This window comes from Heterodontus francisci, chromosome 5 (genome assembly GCF_036365525.1).
Source record: "Heterodontus francisci isolate sHetFra1 chromosome 5, sHetFra1.hap1, whole genome shotgun sequence".
NCBI lineage: Eukaryota > Metazoa > Chordata > Chondrichthyes > Heterodontiformes > Heterodontidae > Heterodontus > Heterodontus francisci.
The window spans coordinates 68,335,463-68,356,451 of record NC_090375.1 but is presented as its reverse complement, the minus strand read 5'-3'; the positions used below and the strand labels follow the sequence as shown (position 1 = coordinate 68,356,451).

At 44.5% G+C, this 20,989-nt stretch overlaps 1 protein-coding gene across 1 annotated transcript in view; it reads left to right on the top strand.

Moving 5' to 3' along the window:
- The window catches only part of LOC137370259 (uncharacterized), a 323,712-nt gene that overhangs the window by 109,921 nt on the left and 192,802 nt on the right, over positions 1–20,989 (top strand). Inside the window, exon 23 of the mRNA XM_068032638.1 lies at positions 1,452–1,612. Within this exon, the coding sequence (XP_067888739.1) occupies positions 1,452–1,612 (161 nt within the window). The remainder of the gene's footprint in view (positions 1–1,451; positions 1,613–20,989) is intronic.

The following is a 20,989-nucleotide window of genomic DNA, read 5'->3' as shown; positions in this document are numbered from 1 at the left end:
ACAGCCCAGTGCCGAATCCCCGCTCGCCTGGCGGGCGTGGGAAATGTGGCGTATAGAAGACCTCTTTCTCTGACGGGGGGCCCAAGTCCTTCTGATCGAGGCTTAGCCTGAGGACGGTGTGAGGCCGGTAGCGGCCCCGGCTCGTTGGGATCGAGTCTTCTCGGAGTCGGGTTGCTTGTGAATGCAGCCCAAAGTGGGTGGTAAACTCCATCTAAGGCTAAATACTGGCATGAGACCGATAGTCAACAAGTACCGTAAGGGAAAGTTGAAAAGAACTTTGAAGAGAGAGTTCAAGAGGGCGTGAAACCGTTAAGAGGTAAACAGGTGGGGTCTGCGCAGTCTGCCCTGTGGATTCAACTCGGCGGCATGGGTCGGTCGCGTTGGGATGTCGGCGGATCTCCTCTGCTGGGACCGCCCCCTGCGCAGGCACGGCCGTCGCCGGGCGCAATTCCTCCGCTGGCGGTGCGCCGCGACCGGCTCTGGGTCGGATGGGAAGGCCGGTGGGGAAGGTTATAGCCCCCCAGCAGGAGCCTTCGCCGTTTCCCGGGGTCGAGGGATAGTGACTGCTGCCGCGCCTTCCCCTCTCGTGAGTGGGGGGGGAACGGGCTCCCCGTGCTCCCGGTGTGACTGTCAACAGGGGTGGACTCCCATTCCCTCCCATCCCCCTGACCTCCCCATCGCCCAATATCACCCCCTGAACCTGCATCTGAAGTACTGTATCTCAAGCTGGAGCCCAACCTCAATCTTCACCCCCTGCAACCCACTCCACCATGATCTCTGTCCGCCCCCACCTCACTCCCCCTGCGATCTCTCCCTCCCTGCTGTCTGCATACCACTGTGGTCTTGTGCTGCAGGCTCTCCCACTCAACAGGCAACCTGCCAGTCAATCAGGCTTGCTGTCAAGCTGGAAAGCTGATGAAAAAATTTAACAGACATCCTGTTGTTAATTTCAGTGTGACATACGGAACTCCTGTCTCAAAATTCTACCCACCCCACCCAACCCCTGCTGTCTTCATGACCCTGATTAAATATTGAGGATTTTGAGTTCAATGTAATCATTATCAAGCTTTTGAAATCTTTAAATTTTTGTTATAAAAGTAATTGAGAAGGGCATCCTTAAAATAAATTCTGACAAAGCATAAACTAATTTGTAGTGTAGGAATTACTGCTTGCAATGTGAACTTGTGAAAGCTTTATATAACATTTCTCAGTTTGCTATTTTAACAAGCATTAATATGTTTAAAATAAACTGGTTAAAATAGCAAAAAATAAATTGTCATATTAAGTGTTGGACTCTAACATCAGAAACAGTGAATGCTAAGCTTGCATCTTATTTACTGAGTCATTAATTAGTCTTATGAAGTAAGAGGAATTTTATTAAGTTGGATATATTAATTGTGATTCACCTTCATTAGCAACTTTACTGTTTATGTTCACATTTTTATTTTCAGAGATTTGCAAATCTTACTGCTTGCCAGGCTCTAGGGAACATGTGTGTTATGACCATGAATTCTATAAACATGGCAACACCACCTAATGATGCTTGTGGACTTTTTCAAACCATATTTAAAAAGACTGTAAGCCTTGGAATTACCCATTCAATATCCTCTTGGTAAGTTACCAAAACTTTCCGATGGCTGATAGCAGTCTGAATTTCTTTCGTGAGCAGCCAGCATTTTAATATTTTGATCATCAGGTAAAATGACACGCTAAAATAAGTGCTTTTTTCTGGGGACTCAGCATGAGAAATTATCCACTGTTGTTGTTTAAACACTGGTGTAATATTAGATAAGAATACTGATGGTAGCTGTACCAATGAGACAAACCTGTTTTTACATGCTGTCCCTTGGTGACATAATCTACAGATAGGAGGTCAGCATTCACGTGTACACAACTGCTTTCTTGCTTTACCTCTTTTTGCGACCTCAGTTACACTGTTAGCGTTAAAAATATAAGCTGTGAACCCCTTGACCAATTTAAAGAATTGCACAACAGGATTTCACGTTTTAAGATTTTTATTATAACAACTAAACTAAAAGAAACTTCAGCATTCATAACACTCTCCGCCATTTCTCCCCATACTATCAGATTACTTGTCAGACATCAAGTTCTGGATGAATCACAAGTTCCTTTAGCTCAACACTGGGAGGACCGAATACATCCTTGTCACTGACACCATCCTCTCTCTCAGGCTGAACAAGACCATTTGCAGTCTTAGTGTCCTGTTTAACTTGAACTTAAATCCTATGTTCTAGCTATGATTAAAACTATTAATTTCCACCTCTGCTGCATTGCCAGTGTCCGTCTCTACTTCAGTCCCTCCGCTGCTGAAACCGCTGTACATGCTTTTGTTACCTCCTTACTTGTGTAATATTTTCCAAGTTGATCCCCCATCCACACCCCTTCATAAACTCAAATTCAAAGCCCTGTTGCAAACATTCTGTCCCAAACTATGTTCTATTCACCCATCACTCCATCCTTAGTGATCTGTATTGGCTCATCATCTTTAAATGCATTTAGTTCAAAATCCTATCTTTATCAATTAAACCCTTACATGGTTTTCCCCCACTCATTGGTGACACTTCCTTAACACTGCACTGTAGTGTCAGCTGAGATTATGGGGGCTATTTTCTCCCAAATACTTGAGGTGCTAAGGAGCCTTTGAGTGGTCAATTTTGGTCTTAAGGTGAAACACCAGTGTAGACCATGTTTAGTGCAAGATACCATCTTAGTAAAGGAGTTGATGCTTGCGCTAGGAATGACCACCTGGAGGATCATTAAGGGGCTGATTGCTACTTAAATTGCCTCCTAGTCCTCAATAAAGAGGCTGCATGTCATTTTGGTGGATAATACTGACCTCATGCCCTCTCCTAACAGCGACTGGCTGATTGGGAATAAAGGAGTTGTTATGGAGAATTTTGAGCTCTACTTAAAGGTATTGTTATGACCAGATGAGAAAGAGGTCTAGGGGTCCCTTTCAACCTTCACCTGGTCTTACTGTAATAGGGTTTAATTTTAAACACATCGTGTTTTTAGTTCCCTCGTGGTGAATCCTTGTTCACCACTTTCCAATAATAAGGCAAAGAAACCAGCACAATAGGTTTTCTCAGGTTTAAAGAAGAAAAGTGAAATTTATTAAATTTAAACTCTAATTCAGTTAACGCCTACAGATACACGACATGCCCATGCTAGCATGCATACGCGACACACACATGCAGATAGGGACAGAACAAGCATAAGAAAAATAAAATGGAAAAGTTTGAGGCAATATCTGAAGAGTTGTTGTTACGGTTCTTAGAGTTCACTGTAGTGTCCTTGATTGTAGATAGATCTTGCTTTTCATTGAACAAAGAACAGTATAGCACAGGAACAGGCCATTCGGCCCTCCAAGCCTGCGCCAATCTTGATGCCTGCCTAAACTAAAACCTTCTGCACTTCCGGGGGCAATATCCCTCTATTCCCATCCTATTCATGTATTTGTCAAGATGCCTCTTAAACTTCGCTATCGTACCTGCTTCCACCATCTCCCCCTGCAGCAAGTTCCAGGCACTCACCACCCTCTGTGTAAAGAACTTGCCTTGCACATCCCCTCTAAACTTTGCCCCTCGCACCTTAAACCTATGTCCCCTAGTAACTGATTATTCCACCCTGGGAAAAAGCTTCTGACTATCCACTCTGTCCATGCCGCTCATAACTTTGTAAACCTCTATCATGTCACCCCTCCACCTCCGCCGTTCCAGTGAAAACAATCCGAGTTTATCCAACCTCTCCTCATAGCTAATACCCTCCAGACCAGGCAACATCCTGGTAAACCTCTTCTGTACCCTCTCCAAAGCCTCCACGTCCTTCTGGTAGTGTGGCGACCAGAATTGCACGCAATATTCTAAGTGTGGCCTAACTAAAGTTCTGTACAACTGCAGCATGACTTGCCAATTTTTATACTCTATGCCCTGACCGATGAAGGCAAGCATGCTGTATGCCTTCTTGACTACCTTATCCACCTGCGTTGCCACTTTCAGTGACCTGTGGACTTGTACGCCCAGATCTCTCTGCCTGTCAATACTCCTAAGGGTTCTACCATTTACTGTATACTTCCCACCTGCATTAGATCTTCCAAAATGCATTACCTCACATTTGTCTGGATTGGGACCCAGTATTCTTCTTAAACCTTGTTCACTGTAGGAGACTTTTCTCTCTTAGGTTCATGTGTCTTCAGTGGGTTTTGTAGTTCCATGAGAAAGAGATGGGAGCAGACAGGAGAGGCTGTGGCGAGCCAGCCAGGAGAGTTCTTTTCAATCCTGGAGCAAACAGCTTTCTGCAGGCTGTCAGTTCAAACTGTACAATTCAGAAACCCCCAGGATGCCAAGTAGGTTAGTCATGTGACTAACTGGTCTGACCATGTCTTGGCTCTATGTATTTTATGTCAGGGAATGGTCCTTTGTCCTTTCCAAGTACTGTCTGTTAATATGCAAATGTCTTCTTTCCGAACACGTTCTGGCAGTCCTTGTCACAGGCCTTCTGTTCTTCTCAGCAACAATTTGAAATTTAATGTTCATGTGGCGAAATTAATAATGCCTCATCCTTGGCAGATGGGGGCCAGAATGACAGAATATTAGCATTTACTGTTCGTTTACTGCTGGAGGTTTGCAGAATTTTGAAACATATCAGGAGACTTTGTAGGACACCTTGTCAAGACTTCACCAAATCTCTATCAGCATTTATTCTGGAAATTCTCTCAGCACTTCACCTTAAAAGAGTAAGTGCTGTGCTTCTCTGCTTTACGGAGCACCTTATACGAGTTACCAGGAGAAAAGGAGTGATTGGTCATCAGCATCTTGATGTGGGTCCCACTTGGTCTGCACGAGGAATGGGAGAAGGGCGTTAATTCAGGCAGAGCAGTACAGAGGGACAAGAATATGAGGTGGAATCCTTCCCCCTGCAGGTACAGGACAAGCCCTTCTTCTTTGGACCTCCTCCACCATGACCTCCAGTGTCATATCTGTGAACTTGTATGCCCTCTCACTCGGTCCCCGAGCCATCTCGAAACCTACTGCTGTTTGTCAGCTAGCCCACTCCACACCTTCAGTGGAAGTGGGTGCATGGAGCCCACATATACTGTTGCACGAAAATTGCTTCTAATCAGCATTTGAGTGCTAGACCTGCAGGTATCTGCTTCATCAGTTTATCCCAAAATTGTATGCTAACACCAGACTTTCAAACAGGTGTGTCTAATACCACAGGATCCTTTTAGCACCTATTTTCACCCTTTCACCAAAATTACCCCATTGTGTTTCAGTTTGTTGTGGAGTTTGAACCCATCATCATTAGATCTGAATGCTAACAGTTGTGCCAAGTTCACACATTTACTTCTAGCTCAATTTATGATTAACTTATGGCTTACTTTAGGAACATTGAGGACTGTACATGGTACATTTTGTGCTATTAGCAATTTACTTTATTTAACTATATGTGAACGTATTATGACAATACAATTATCAATACAATTATCAGAAAGCTAATATAAAATCAACTTTTTTGCACAGCTTGAGTGATTATATCTGTGGTCAAAACATTGTAAGAATCATTGCAAGGTAAAAGTGACAGAAAAGATTGAAGAATTTGTGTATATATATGTGGCATCTTCTATGTCTTTGAGTTGTCCCATAACACTTTACAACCAAGACGTTACTTCTGTAGTGTTCAACTATGGTTTGGGCGCCTACCTTTATATATCTGAGAACAGAACTGAGATAACTGAGTTCATTCCGAATTTTTCTACTTTCTTTTTTAAATCCCTGGTTGTCTGGCACAGTTGAATGATTGTTTTTGAGTTTTGAGAGAACAAAACATTGGAATCCCTTTCAGCTTTTGTTTCATTGTATTGCTTAAAACATTAAGTTTAATTGCCATTGAGGCTTTACTTTCTATAAATAAGTTTATTGTTACGACCAGATGAGAAAAGGGTCGAGGGGTTCCCTCTCAGCCTTTGCCTGGTTTAACCGTAACAGGGTTTAATTTATAAAAACACCGTGTTTGAGCTCCACCTCAGTGAATCCTTGTTCACCTCTTTCCAACTGTAAGGCAAATAAATCAATTAGACAGGTTTTCTTACATTTCCACCTTTCTTGTTTAAATCTATTAATCTTAAACTCTATCTTGGGTAATGGCTACGAATACGCGACATGACCACGCTAGCATGCATAAGCGATAAACACACACACAGATAGAGACAGAAAAAGTAGAAAGAATAAAGGGGAAAAGTTTGAGGCAATAGCTGGGTTTCTATTTACTGTCCTTTGAGTTCAATGTGGAGTCTTTGGTTGCCACTATGTCTTGCTGTTCGTTGGGGCTCAGTGCACACTTTAACTTGTTTTGATGTAGGAGTCTTTTCTCTCTCGAGGATTACGCAACTTCAATGGGTCTGGAGGCTTGGAAGAAAGCAAGGGAGAGCCAACCAGGAGACAGAGCTCTCTTTTTCCAGGTTCAGTTGCAATTTGCAGTCTGACCAAACTGTCCTGTGAGCAAAATTCAAAATTCCACATTGACCAGCAGGTTAGTCATGTGACTAAGTTTTTCAACAAACTGCCCTGTGTCTTTTGTGGATACCAAAACTCTCGTGGTGGGGTTGGGGGTGGGGGGGGGGGGGTGGTTAGTGCTGTCTCCCACCACAACACCATTGCCCAGCCTAATCTCTGTTAATTGAATCAGTGGGCAATTCCTTTGTCTCTCCAAGCACTGTCTCTTAGTATGCAAATGTTCTTCCAGCCACTGCTGGTTTCTTCAAACAAGTCATCTCTTCACTCCAGCAACAGTTTAAAATTGATGATCATATGATGAAATTAATATGCCTCATTCTTAGCAGGTGGGGATCTTCATGACATTATCAATCAGTTTGTCATACGAACATACGAATTCGGAACAAGAGTAAGCCACTTGGCCCCTCGAGCCTGCTCCACCATTCAATAAGATCATGGTTGATCTGATTGTAACCTCGACTCCACATTCCCGCCTACCCCCAACAGCCTTTCATCCCCTTGCTTATCAAGAATCTGTCTACCTCTGCCTTAAAAATATTTAAAGATTCTGCTTCTACTGTCTTTTGAGGAAGAGAGTTCCAAAGACTCATGACCCTCTGAGAGAAAAAATTCTTCTCTTCTCTGTCTTAAATGGCAATCCCTTATTTTTAAACATTGACCCTCTAGTTCTAGATTCTCCCACAAGAGGAAACATCCTTTCCACATCCACTCTGTCAGACCCCTCCGAATCTTATATGTTTCAATCAAGTCGCCTCTTACTCTTCAAACTTCAGAGGATACAAGCCTAACCGTTCCTCATAAGACAAACTGCCCATTCCAGGTATTCGTTTGGTAAACCTTCTCTGAACTGCTTCTAACACATTTATATCCTTCCTTACACAGTCCTCCAGATGTATTCTCACCAATGCCCTGTATAGCTGAAGCATAACCTCCCTGCTTTTGTTTTCAATTCCCCTCACAATAAGTGATAACATTCCATTAGCTTTCTTAATTACTTGCTGAACCTACATACTATCCTTTTGCAATTCATGCACAAGGACACCCAGATCCCTCTGCATCTCAGAGCTCTGCAATCTTTCACCATTCAGATAATATGCTTCTTCTTGACCTGTCTACAGCCTTTGACACAGTTGAATATACCATCCTCTTCCAGTGCCTTTCCTCTGTGGTCCAGCTGTGTAGGATTACACTCGCCTGGTCCAATTTCTTATCTATCCAGAAAATCACCTGCAATGATTTCTCTTCCTGCTCCTGCACCATTACCTTTGGAGTCCTCCAAGGATCTATCCTTGGGCTCCTCCTATTTCTCTTCTACATGCTGCCCTTCAGCAATATCATCTGAAAACACAATGAAAGGTTCCACATGTAAACTGTGACAAATAGCTCTACCTCACCTCCGCCTCTCATCATGACTGCTCTTCTGTCTCTAACTTATCAGACTACTTGGCCAATATCCTGTACTGGATGAACAGAAACCTCCTTCAACTAAATATTGGGAAGACGAAAACCACTGTCTATTGTCCCCATCACAAACTGCATTCCCTAGCCACTGACTGCATTCCTCGCCCTGGCAACTGTCTGAGGCTGAACCCAGACTGTTTGCAACCTTGACCCCGAGATGAGCTTCCAACCACATATCCGCGCTATCACACTAAGGCCACCTACTTCCACCTCCGTAAGATCGCCTGCCTTTGCCCCGCCTCAGCTCATATGTTGCTGAAACCTTTTTTAACCTCTAGACTTAACCATTCCAATGTACTTCCAGCTTTTTATTTAAATTTTTTTAGAAGTTGTTGAGAGGGCACTTTCATGTTGAAGTACCCTGTCAGTTACTTACCTTCTACTGAAGTCTGCTGCTGCCGTCAAGCTGGAAGGCCTCTGATTGGCCCTCCAACTTTGAGAGCCCACCCTATCCCCATGCCAATTAAGGGGACACCTCCATGAAAATCCCAGGTCAGTGACTGTTTCCCCTCAGGGGTAGGTTCGCGATTGGGAAACAGTGCCAACACCTGTTTCCCTCTCCCAACGCGAAAATTCAACCCCATCTGTAAAACCATTCAGTGGCAGTGTTCTTCAAAGTCTTTCAGCACCGAAGTCATATTTCACTTTGAATTCCACTGTTTGTAACATAGGAACACAAGTAGACCATACAGCATTTCAAGATTCCATCTTGTCTAACCTTGGCTCCATATCTTTTTACACTCTTGTCTCCCAAAAAATCTATCAATCTCAGATTTAAAATTATTAATTGAGCTAGCATCTACTGTTTTTTTTAATGGGAGAAAGTTCCACACTTCTACCACCCTTTCCATGAAGACCTGTTTCCTAACTTCATGCTTAAATGGCCCGGCTCTGATTTAAGGTTATGTCCCTTTGTCCTGGACACTCCTGCACTCAGCATTAAAAAAAGTTCCCTCTATCTACCTTATCAATTTCTTTCAAAATCCTAAAAATCTCAATCAAATTACCCCTATATTCCAAGGGCTAAGCCTAGTTTATGTAATCTTTCCTTATAACCATTGAGACCTGGTACCATTCTGGCAAATGTGCGCTGCACTCCTTCCAAGGCCAATATATAATTTCTAAGGTGCGGTGCCCAGAATTATAAACAGCACTCCAGATGTGGTATAACCAGCGCTTTGTCTAATTGTAGCCACATTTCCTCCCCTTTATTTTAATTTTATTTGTTTGTGGGATGTAGGTGTCGCTGGCTAGGCCAACATTTATTGCCCATCCCTAATTGTCCTTGAACTAAGTGGCTTGATAGGCTATTTCTGAGGGCATCAAGAGTCAACCACATTGACTGGGTCTGGAGTCACATGTAGGCCAGACCAAGTAAGGATAGCAGATTTCCTTCCTTCCCTAAAGGACATTAGTGAACCAGATAGGTTTCTACAACAATCAATGATAGTTTCATGGCACCATTGGACTAGCTTTTAATTCCAGATTTATTAATTGAATTCAAATTTCACCATCTGCCATGGTGGGATTCAAACTCATGTCCCGGGAGTATTAGCCTGGGCTCTGGATTACTAGTCCAGCGACATTGCCACTACGCCCCCGCCTCCCCGCTAGATATAAAAGCTATAAAGATATTAAAGTCTTTTTGATTTTTTTTGTATGTAATACATGTTAGTGATATGTGTACATGGATGTCTAAATCTCATTGGACTGTCACTATTCTTAGCTTTTCATCATTTAAATATTACTTAGATCTATACTTACTTGGTCAAAAATGGATGACCTCACGCTTAGCTGCATTGAAATCTATCTGCCACAGTTTCACCCAAGCCTCTTTCCAATTTTAAACTCCTGTCTACACTGCTTACTATCTCATCAACCTTTTTGTCAACCTTCATTTCCTACATCACAGCAGGACTACACTTCAAATGTATCTCATTGGCTGTAAGGTGCTTTGGGACATCCTGAGATTGTGAAAGGCACTATATAAATTCAAATTTTCTTTTTCCTGTAATCTGCGAACTTGGATATATGGATCTCTATTGTGTTATCTAAGTTAGCAATAAATATATTGAACAGTTGAGGCCCCAGTACAACTCACTCCCTTCTAATTTGAGTACATATCCATTATCCCTACTCTCTGTCTTTGGCTGCCAAATCAATCTCTTAACCAGGTCAATAAGTAGCCTTGAGTGCCATCAGGTTTAATTTTAGTTAATAGTCCCTTATTTGAAACTTTATCAACTGCTTTCTGGAAGTCCATATAAACAACATCCATACACATTTCCCTGTCTACTACTTTAGTTAATTCCTCAAAACATTCTATTAGGTTCCTTAGACATGACCTACCCTTTACAAATCTGGGAGGTGGTGGCATAGTGGTAATGTCACTAGACTAGTAATCCAGATGCATAGGCTAATGCTCTGGGGACGTGGGTTCGAATCTCACCATGGAAGATGGTGAAATTTGAATTCAATTAATAAAAAACTGGAATTAAAAGCTGGTCTAATAGTGACCATGTCGATTGTTGTAAAAACCCATCTAGTTCACTAATACCCTTTAGGGAAGGAAATATGCCGTCCTTACCCGGTCTGGCCTGCATACAATACCAGACCCACAGCAATATGGTTGACTGTTAAATGCCCTTTGAAGTGGCCTAGCAAGCCACTCAGTTGTAATAAACCGCTACAAAGTGTAAGAAAAGGAATGAAACCGGACGGACCACCTGGCATCAGCCTCGGCCTCGACCTAAGCCTAGGCACAGGAAAATACAGTGGCAAACCCAGCCCTGTCGACTCTGCAAAGTCCTCCATGCTAATATCTGGGGACTTGTGCCAAAATTGGGAGAGCTGTCCCGAAGATTAATCAAGCAACAGCCATAGTCATGCTCACAGAATCATAACTTCAATCACAATCATAATTCCTGGGTATGTCCTGTCCCACTGGCGGGACAGACCCACCAGAGGTGGCAGCAGAGTGGTATACAGTCAGGAGCGTGTTGCCCTGCGAGTCCTTAACATTGACACTGGACCCCATGAAGTCTCATGGAATCCGGTCAAACTCAGTCAAACAGAAACCTCCTGCTGATTACCACCTACTGCCCACCCTCTTCCACACTTGGCTGATGAATCAGTACTACTCCATATTGAACACTAATTGGAAAAAGCACTAAGGGTAGCAGAATATACTGTGGGTGGGGGAATTCAATGTCCATCACCAAGAGTGGATCAGTAGCACCACTACTGCCCAAACTGGCCAAATCCGAATGGACATAGCTGCTGGACTGAGTCTGAAGCAGGTGGTGGGGAATCAACAAGAGGGAAAAACCAACTTGACTTCATCCTCACCAATTTACCTGTCGCAGATGCATCTGTCCATGACAGTATTGGTAGGAGTGACCAGTGCACATTCCTTGTGGAAACGAAGTCCTGATCTGATATTGAGGCTACCCATCATAGTGCTGTGTGACATTACCACTGTGCTAAATGCGATAGATTTCAAACAGATCTAGCAACTCAAACCTGGGATCCATGAGACGCTGTGGGGCATCAGCAGCAGCAAAATTGTATTCAACCACAATTTGTCAACTCATGGCCCGGCATATCCCCCACTCTACCATTACCATCAAGCCGGGGACCAACCCTGGTTCAATGAAGGGTGCAGGAGGGCATGCCAGGAGCAGCACTAGCCATACCTAAAAATGAGGTTTCAGCCTGGTGAAGCTACAGCACAGGATTACTTGCACCCAAACAGCAGAAGCAGCATGTGATGGACAGGTCGAAGCGATCCCGTAAACAATTAATCAGATCTAAGTTCTGCAGTCCTGCCACATCCAGTCGTGAGTGGTGGTGGACAATTAAACAACTAATAGGAGGAGGCGGCTCCACAAATATTCCCATCCTCAATGATGGGGGAGCCCAGCATATCAGTGCAAAAGACAATGCTGAAGCATTTGCATCCATCTTCAGCCACAAGTTTCGAGTGGATGATCCATCTCAGCCTCCTGAGGCCCCCAGCATCACAGATGCCAGTCTTCTGTCGATCCAATTCACTCCACGTGACTTCAAGAAATGGCTGAAGGCACTGGAATACTGCAAAGGCTATGGGCCCTGACAACATTCCGGCAATAGTACTGAAGACTTGTGCTCCAGAACTAGCCACTCCCTTAGCCAAGTTTCCAGTACAGTTATAACACTGGCATCTACCTGGCAAAGTGGAAAATTGCCCAAGTCTGTCCTGTACACAAAAAGCAGGACAAATCCAACCCGGCCAATTACTACCCCATCCGTCTACTCTCAATCATCAGTAAAGTGATGGAAGGTGTCATCAACAGTGCCATCAAGCGGCACTTGCTTAGCAATAACCTGCACAGTGACGCTCAGTTTGGGTTCCACCAGGGGCATTCAGCTCCTGGCCTCATTAAAGCCTTGGTTCAAACATGGACAAAAGAACTGAAAACCAGAGGTGAGGTGAGAGTGACTGCTTTTGACATTAAGGCAACATTTGACCAAGTATGGCACCAAGGAGCCCAAGCAAAACTGAAGTCAATGGGAATCAGAGGGAAAACTCTCCGCTGGTTGGAATCATTTGGAGTGCAAAGGAAGATGGTTGTGGTTGTTGAAGATCAATCATCTCAGCTCCAGGACATCACTGCAAGTTCCTCAGAGTAGTGTCCTTGGCCGAACCATCTTCAGCTGCTTCATCAATGACCTTCCTTCAATCATAAGGTCAGAAGTGGGGATGTTTGCTGATGATTGCACAATGTTCAGCACCATTCGCAACTCCTCAGATACTGAAGCAGTCCGAGTAGTAATGCAGCAAGACCTGGACAATATCCAGGCTTGGGCTGATATGTGGCAAGTAACATGCGTGCCACACAAGTGCTAGGCAATGACCATCTCAAACAAGAGAGAATCTAACCATCTCCCCTTAGCATTCAATGGCATTACCATCGCTGAATCTCCCATTATCAGCATCCTAGGGGCTGCCATTGACCAGAAACTGAACTGGAGTAGCCATATAAATACCGTGGCTACAAGAGCAGGTCAGAGGCTAGGAATCCTGCGGTGTGTAACTCACCTCCTGACTCCCCAAAGCCTGTCCACCATCTACAAGGCACAAGTCAGGAGTGTGATGGAATACTCTCCACTTGCCTGGATGGGTGCAGCTCCAACAACACTCAAGAAGCTCGACATCATCCAGGTTGATTGGCACCCCATCCACAAACATTCTCTCCCTCCATCAACGATGCACAGTAGCAGCAGTGTGTACCATCTACAAGATGTACTGCAGGAACGCACCAAGGCTCCTTAGACAGCACCTTCCAAACACTTGACCTCTACCAACCAGCAGGACAAGAGCAGCAAACTGCATGGAAACACCACCACCTGCAAGTTCCCCTCCAGGTCACACACCATCCTGACTTGGAACAATATCGTCATTCTTTCACTGTCGCTGGGTCAAAATCCTGGAACTCCCTTCCGAACAGCACTGTGGGTATACCTACCTCACATGGACTGCAGCGGTTCAAGAAGGCAGCTCACCATAACCTTCTCAAGGGCAATTAGAGATGGGCAATAAATGCTGGCTTAGCCAGCGATGCCCACACACCATGAATGAATAATAAAAAAAACACCACCACCTGTAAGTTCCCCTCCAAGCTGCACACCATCCTGACTTGGAACTATATATTGAACTATATTCACTGTCGCTGGGTCAAAATCCTGGAAATCCCTTCCTAACAGCACTGTGGGTATACCTACCTCACATGGACTGCAGCAGTTCCAGATGGCAGCTCACCACCACCACCTGAAGGGCAATTAGAGATGGGCAATAAATGCTGGTCTAGCCAGCAGCGCTCAATCCCATTAATGAATTAAAAAATCCATAAGAAAAATATTGGAAATCTGAAATAAAAACAGAAAATGCTGGAAATAGTCAGCAGATCAGGCGGCATCTATGGATTGAGAAACATAATTAACGTTTCAGGTTGATGGCCTTGCATCAGAACTGGGAAAAGTTAGAAATGTAATAGGTTTTAAGCAAATGAAAGTGGGGAGGGTGAGAAAAAGAACAAAAGGGGGGGCAGGTTTGTGATAGGATGGAAGGCAGGCGTGATTAATGACCAAAGAGTTGGTGTAAGGCCAAAGGGAGTCATAATGATCCTGGCCTTAACCGTCTCCTCTTCGCCATGGACCTCCCAATCTCTCTACACTTTCATTCCCCACCAGCAAGGTCTGAGGGCTTTCTGCTTCTTCCTTAACTGGAGTTCCAACCAGTCCCCATCCACCTCCACCCTCCTCCACCTAGCTGAACCTGTTCTCACATTGAACCACTTCTCCTTTAACTCCACTCACTTCCTTCATATAAATGGTGTCCCTATGGTTACCACATGAATCCTGGCTATGGCTGCCCTTTTGTGTGATCTTTGCATTATTCCTTGCTCCAGTCCTGCTCAGGCCCCCTTCCTCACCTCTTTTTCTGGTACACTGCTAACTATATCGGTTCTGTTCCCTGCTTTCGCCCTGAACTGGAATATTACGTTGACTTTGCTTCCAATTTTCCACCCTTCTCTCACCTTCACATGGTTCATCTCCGACTCTTTCTGGACATCCTAGACTTTTCTGTCTTCATTTCTGAAGATAAATATCAACCAATATTCACTATAGCCCACTGACTCCCACAGCTACCTCGAGTACACTTTCTCATAGCCTGTTTCCTGTAAGGACTCCATTCTCCCAGTTTCTTCATCTCCATCGCATCTGTTCTGATGATGGGACCTTTTATACCAGTGCTTCTGATAAGTCTTCCTTTTTCCTCAACTAAAGATTCCCCTCTTGCACCGTGGTTGACAGGGCCCTCGACTGTGTCTGTCCCATTTCCTGCATTTCTGCTCTCACCCCTTCCTTTCCCTTCCAGAATCATGATAGGGTTTCCTTTCCATCTTCCAACCCACCAGTCTCCATATTCAACAGATCATCCTTCACCATTTCTACCACCTCCATCATGACCCCACCATCAAGCACATCTTCCCGTCCCCTTTCCTTACTTAGTTCTGAAGAGACTGGTCCCTCCACAACATTCTGGTCCACTCTGACCCCTCTCCCCTTCCCAGGGCACATTTCCATGCAAGTGCAGGCCTGTCACTTCCACTTTTCTCACTGTCCAAGGCCTGAAACATTCCTTCCAGGTGAAACAGCAATTTATGTGTCCTTCTTTCAATTTAATGGACTGTATTCACTGCGCAAAATGTGGTCTGCTCTACATTGGAGAGACCAAATGCAGATTGGGTGATTGCTTTGTAGAACACCTCTGTTTAATCCACAGGCGTGACCCCGAGCTTCCAGTCGCCTGTCATTTTAATCTCCACTTCGCTTTCATACTGATCTCTCTGTCCTGGCCTCCTGTCATATTCCAGTGAAGCTCAATGTATGCCTGAGGAACAGCACCTCATCTTTCAATTAGGCACCTTACAGCTTTCGGAACAAAGAACAAAGAACAATACAGCACAGGAACATGCCATTCGGCCCTCCAAGCCTGCGCTGATCTTGATGCCTGCCTAAACTAAAACCTTCTGCACTTCCGGGGACCGTATCCCTCTATTCCCATCCTATTCATGTATTTGTCAAGATGCCTCTTAAACTTCGCTATCGTACCTGCTTCCACCATCTCCCCCGGCAGCAAGTTCCAGGCACTCACCACCCTCTGTGTAAAAAACTTGCCTCGCACATCCCCTCTAAACTTTGCCCCTCGCACCTTAAACCTATGTCCCCTAGTAACTGACTCTTCCACCCTGGGAAAAAGCTTCTGACTATCCACTCTGTCCATGCCACTCATAACTTTGTAAACCTCTATCATGTCACCCCTCCAACTCCGTCGTTCCAGTGAAAACAATGAGTTTATCCAACTTCTCCTCATAGCTAATGCCCTCCAGACCAGGCAACATCCTGGTAAACCTCTTCTGTACCCTCTCCAAAGCCTCCACGTCCTTCTGGTAGTGTGGCGACCAGAATTGCACGCAATATTCTAAGTGTGGCCTAACTAACGTTCTGTACAGCTGCAGCATGACTTGCCAATTTTTATACTCTATGCCCCAACCGATGAAGGCAAGCATGCTGTATGCCTTCTTGATTTCCTTATCCACCTGCGTTTCCACTTTCAGTGACCTGTGGACCTGTACGCCCAGATCTCTCTGCCTGTCAATACTCCTAAGGGTTCTGCCATTTACTGTATACTTCCCACCTGCATTAGATCTTCCAAAATGCATTATTTCACACTTGTCCGGATTAAACTCCATCTGCCATTTCTCCGCCCAAGTCTCCAACCGATCTATATCCTGCTGTATCCTCTGACAATCCTCATCATTATCCGCAACTCCACCAAACTTTGTGTCGTCCGCAAACTTACTAATCAGACCAGCTACATTTTCCTCCAAATCATTTATATATACTACAAAGAGCAAAGGTCCCTGCACTGATCCCTGCGGAACACCACTAGTCACATCCCTCCATTCAGAAAAGCACCCTTCCACTGCTACCCTCTGACTTCTATGACTGAGCCAGTTCTGTATCCATCTTGCCAGCTCACCTCTGATCCCATGTGACTTCACCTTTTGTACCAGTCTGCCATGAGGGACCTTGTCAAAGGCTTTATTGAAGTCCATATAGATAACATCCACTGCCCTTCCTTCATCAATCATCTTTGTCACTTCCTCAAAAAACTCAATCAAATTAGTGAGACACGACCTCCCCTTCACAAAACCATGCTGCTTCTCGCTAATAAGTTTGTTTGTTTCCAAATGGGAGTAAATCCTGTCCCGAAGAATCCTCTCCAATAATTTCCCTACCACTGATGTAAGGCTCACTGGCCTATAATTTCCTGGATTATCCTTGCCACCTTTCTTAAACAAAGGAACAACATTGGCTATTCTCCAGTCCTCTGGGACCTCACCTGTCGCCAATGAGGATACAAAGATTTCTGTCAAGGCCCCAGTAATTTCTTCCCTTGCCTCCCTTAGTATTCTGGGGTAGATCCCATCAGGCCCTGGGGACTTATCTACCTTAATGCTTTGCAAGACACCCAACATCTCCTCCTTTTTGATAATGAAATGACTGAGGCTATCTACACTCCTTTCCCTCGGCTCATCATCCACCAAGTCCTTCTCTTTGGTGAATACTGATGCAAATTAGTCATTTAGCACCTCGCCCATTTCCTCTGGCTCCACACATGGATTCCCTTCTCTGTCCTTGAGCGAACCAACCCTTTCCCTAGTTACCCTCTTGCTCTTTATTTATGTATAAAAAGCCTTGGGATTATCCTTAATCCTGTTTGCCAATGACTTTTCATGACCCCTTTTAGCCCTCCTGACTCCTTGCTTAAGTTCTCAACATTAAGAACTCAACATTGAGTTCAGCAATTTCAAACCGTAACCTCTACCCCCATTTTCTTTCCTTTTTCTTCGCAGGCTTTGGTTTTACTCTCGCTTTTCTCTTGCTTTTACTTTCAGGTGTCAGCTCTTCATCATTCTGCCTTTCACACCTCCTCTAGATACATCTTTTGTTTCTTTATTTGTCCCATTACCACGTCCTTTGGCCTTGCACCACCGACTCTTTGGTTATTTAAGCTCTCCTGTCTTCCACCCTGTCATAGACTTTCCCTTTTGTTCTTTTTCCCACCATCCCCCCTTTTACTTGCTTAAAACCTATTTCCCAGTTCTGATGAAAGGTCACTGACCCGAAACGTAAACTCTGTTTCTCTATCCACAATGCTACCTGACCTGCTGAGTATTTCTCGTATTTTCTGTTTTTACTTTACAAATCTATGTTGCTTCTCTCCAATCAGCTCAAATTTTTCCAAGTGCTCAGCCAGCCAGTCCTTAATTATCTATGCCAATAACTTTCCCAGACTGACAGGACTATAATATCCTGGGGCTGGATTTTTGTTATGGAGGCGGGAAACGGGAACTGCATTTAGTTACGGGTCAGAAACCCATTTCCTGTAGGAAACTGATTCAGATTGCAATTTTCGAATGGGTAAACCCTTAATTGGTATGGAGACGGGTTTTCTATCCACTTAGAACCAGTGTGATTAAAAATGGAGATGGGTCGGATCAAGTGTGGGGCTCATGTTGGTACCCCATGGCAGCCATCACTGAGGCTGCCAATCACTTCACCAGAGAGAAGCAAGATGGCACAGAGGAGCAGGAGGCCTGGCATTCAGGGCAGGGCAGACCCTCACTTCATCGATGCTGACCTGGATCTAATAATGCTGCAGGGTGTGAGGAAGAGGAGGGAGGTCCTCTTTCCAGAGGGTGACAAGAGGAAGTCACCTCTCTGTTCTGTGTTATCCCCCTCTGCCCCTCTTTCTCCTGCTCTCTTACCTCCTGCTGCCACCCCGATGAGTTGTCTCCTTCCAGGGCTTTCCTGTCCTCAAGTTCCACACCTATCTGGAAGGTTATGAAGAGCGCAGAAGACCACCACAATGACCGAGACCATGCAGGCGGATATTGGAGGGCACCACTCACCAACCAAAGTACCAGGATTGCAATTTCAGCAACCCAATGGCCTGCTCAATGGTTGGCCTGCTGAGCAGGTGACATTTTGTCTCTGTGCCTCTGTCTGGGGCTTCCATAGAGGGGTCAGTAGCCATCTCTTCAAGAGACTTCCCTTGTCCCCTTGGATCCATCCACACATTTTGGGGGATGGAGTGAAGGACTGAGGCAGCCTGGACTGGTGGAGGATGAAGGAGTTATGGAAGTTGCCAGGAAAGCAAGCGCACACATGGAGGAAGTTCTTGTGGTCGCAGACCAGTTGGACGTTGAGTACAAGGTCTTCCTGTTGATGGATCTCACTGGCCGGTTACTGGGTGCTTTGATGGCGCAAGCGATGATGCCCTCAATTTGGGGGAATCTTGCACTGGAGGCTGAACCCAATGCCCTCTGTGCCGGTACAGGCCCATCTGTGTCAAAGTAGGTGTAGTCCTCTGCCCTCCTGAATATGGCTTCCGGGACCTGGCTGATGAGCTGCCGAATGCGAGTTGCCACCGAGGTTCACAGCTGATCCATGGAATGACCTGGTTGCATAGAGGTTTGTGGTGATGGAGACCTTGACGGCTGCAGGTAGGAGACTGCTATGGGAGTCGTGAGGCCTCAAGTCATTGTGGATCAGAGCACACAGGTCCGAGACCATCTTCCTGGTTAGGCACAGGTTCCTACACCAGTGGCGCTCTGTTTTTTGCAAGTAGCTGACTCGGGCTATGCACCCAATGTCATGGGTAGTGCCTTTCTCCTCTGGCCTCCTGCTGTCTTGGAGGTTGCATCTGCTGCATCTCATCGTGGCTATTCTATTCAGTGTCAGAGAAGCCTGTTCCCATCTGAATTCCCTCAGCTGGGTTTTGTGCATTTACCTCCCCTTGCCAGCCCCAACTGCCCAAGTGATGCCAGCAGCCTCACATCATACTCCGGATTCCTGCCACTCACCACTGAGAAAAACAAGTCTTACAGCTGCAGCAATGGCTATTCTGTGTCACTTTTGAAAGCGCTGGGCTTTGCTTTGTGCCTCTACAGTATTTTCATCAGCCCTTCACATTTCCCTGATGCCCCCTCCTCTGTATTCACAACTTGAACACCCTGCCGTGTTACCCAGATAGTGTCCTTCACGTTCCCAGCCATTGAAAATTAAAAACTGGTGCTGACAAGCCTGTTAATGAGCTCTTCAATTAGCTCAACAGGCACATAATTGGAAGCATGTGCCCCGACCTGCTCGATCCCTCCTGGCGTCCCTTTAAAAATGGCGTTGCCTTCCAGAGACAGTGGGTCCCAGTGCCAACCTCCGAGAACACGATCTTCAAATCACACTCACCTCCGCACCTGCACTCAGCAGCCTTTAAAAATTCAGCCCCTGGTTTCTCTCTTACCTTTCCTAAATAATGGAGTTACATTTGCAATTATCCAATTTAAAGAGGCACTTCCTGAATTGAGAGAGCTTTGGAAGATTATGGCTGAAGCATCTGCAAATCTTCACCTACTTCCTTTAAAACTCAGGAGGTGGAAACCATAAGGTCCTGGGGATTTGTCAATCTTTAGTATTCTTTCTAATACTGTTTCCTTGCTTACATTAACCTCAGTGAATTCCAGTCCGTGATTTTCTTGGAATGGCAGGTTTATTATCTTCCTCTTCTATTGTGAAGACTGACGCAAAGTAATTATTCAACAATATAAACAGAAAATGCTGGAAACACTCATCAGGTCAGGGCAGTTAGGGATGGGCAATAAATGCTGGCATAGCCAGTGATGCCCACATCCCATGACTGAATAAAAAAAAAGTATCTGTTGTGGACCATTGAATTTTTCAAATCAAGCAACCAGAAGTTTGCTTTTCAAAATGGAAAAATTTATAGTGCTCACTAAAGATACTTAACTCATTGTGGGGTTTCCTAGTTATTTATATGTTCCATTATCTGCTCAATGTTTTATGCCTCTTATCTAATATATAACCATATTTTGTTTTGACATTTTTGAATTGTATCTGATCGCTTAGCACAAGACAATATTTAGTTCAGTGCACAGGTTACTGAAATAGGATCATTATTATGTATAGCTTCATGTTTGTAAGGGACAAAGGTTTGATGAGATGCACACAATTTCTCAATTTTGAATAATTATAAGTGGAAGTGCTTATAACTGATTTTGTGAATTATTCATCTATACACAAAAAAGTCTCAATCGGTTGAGGATAATACTTTCAGCATTGAAGAGAAAGTGTAAGTTAGAGTAGTGAATTCAATCTCAAATCAGGTACAGAAAGCAAAATAATAATAGGGTAAAAAAGAATGGATTAAGGGAGGGAGAAAAAAGAGACACAAAAAGTTAATTATATATTTTTTTAAATCTCCAACAACAATTAAGATCTAAAGGAATGAGAATCCACATTTGTAAAAGTTAATTTTCAATGTCAGAGATGTTAGGCTGGATTTTGTTCCCAGCCCAACATTG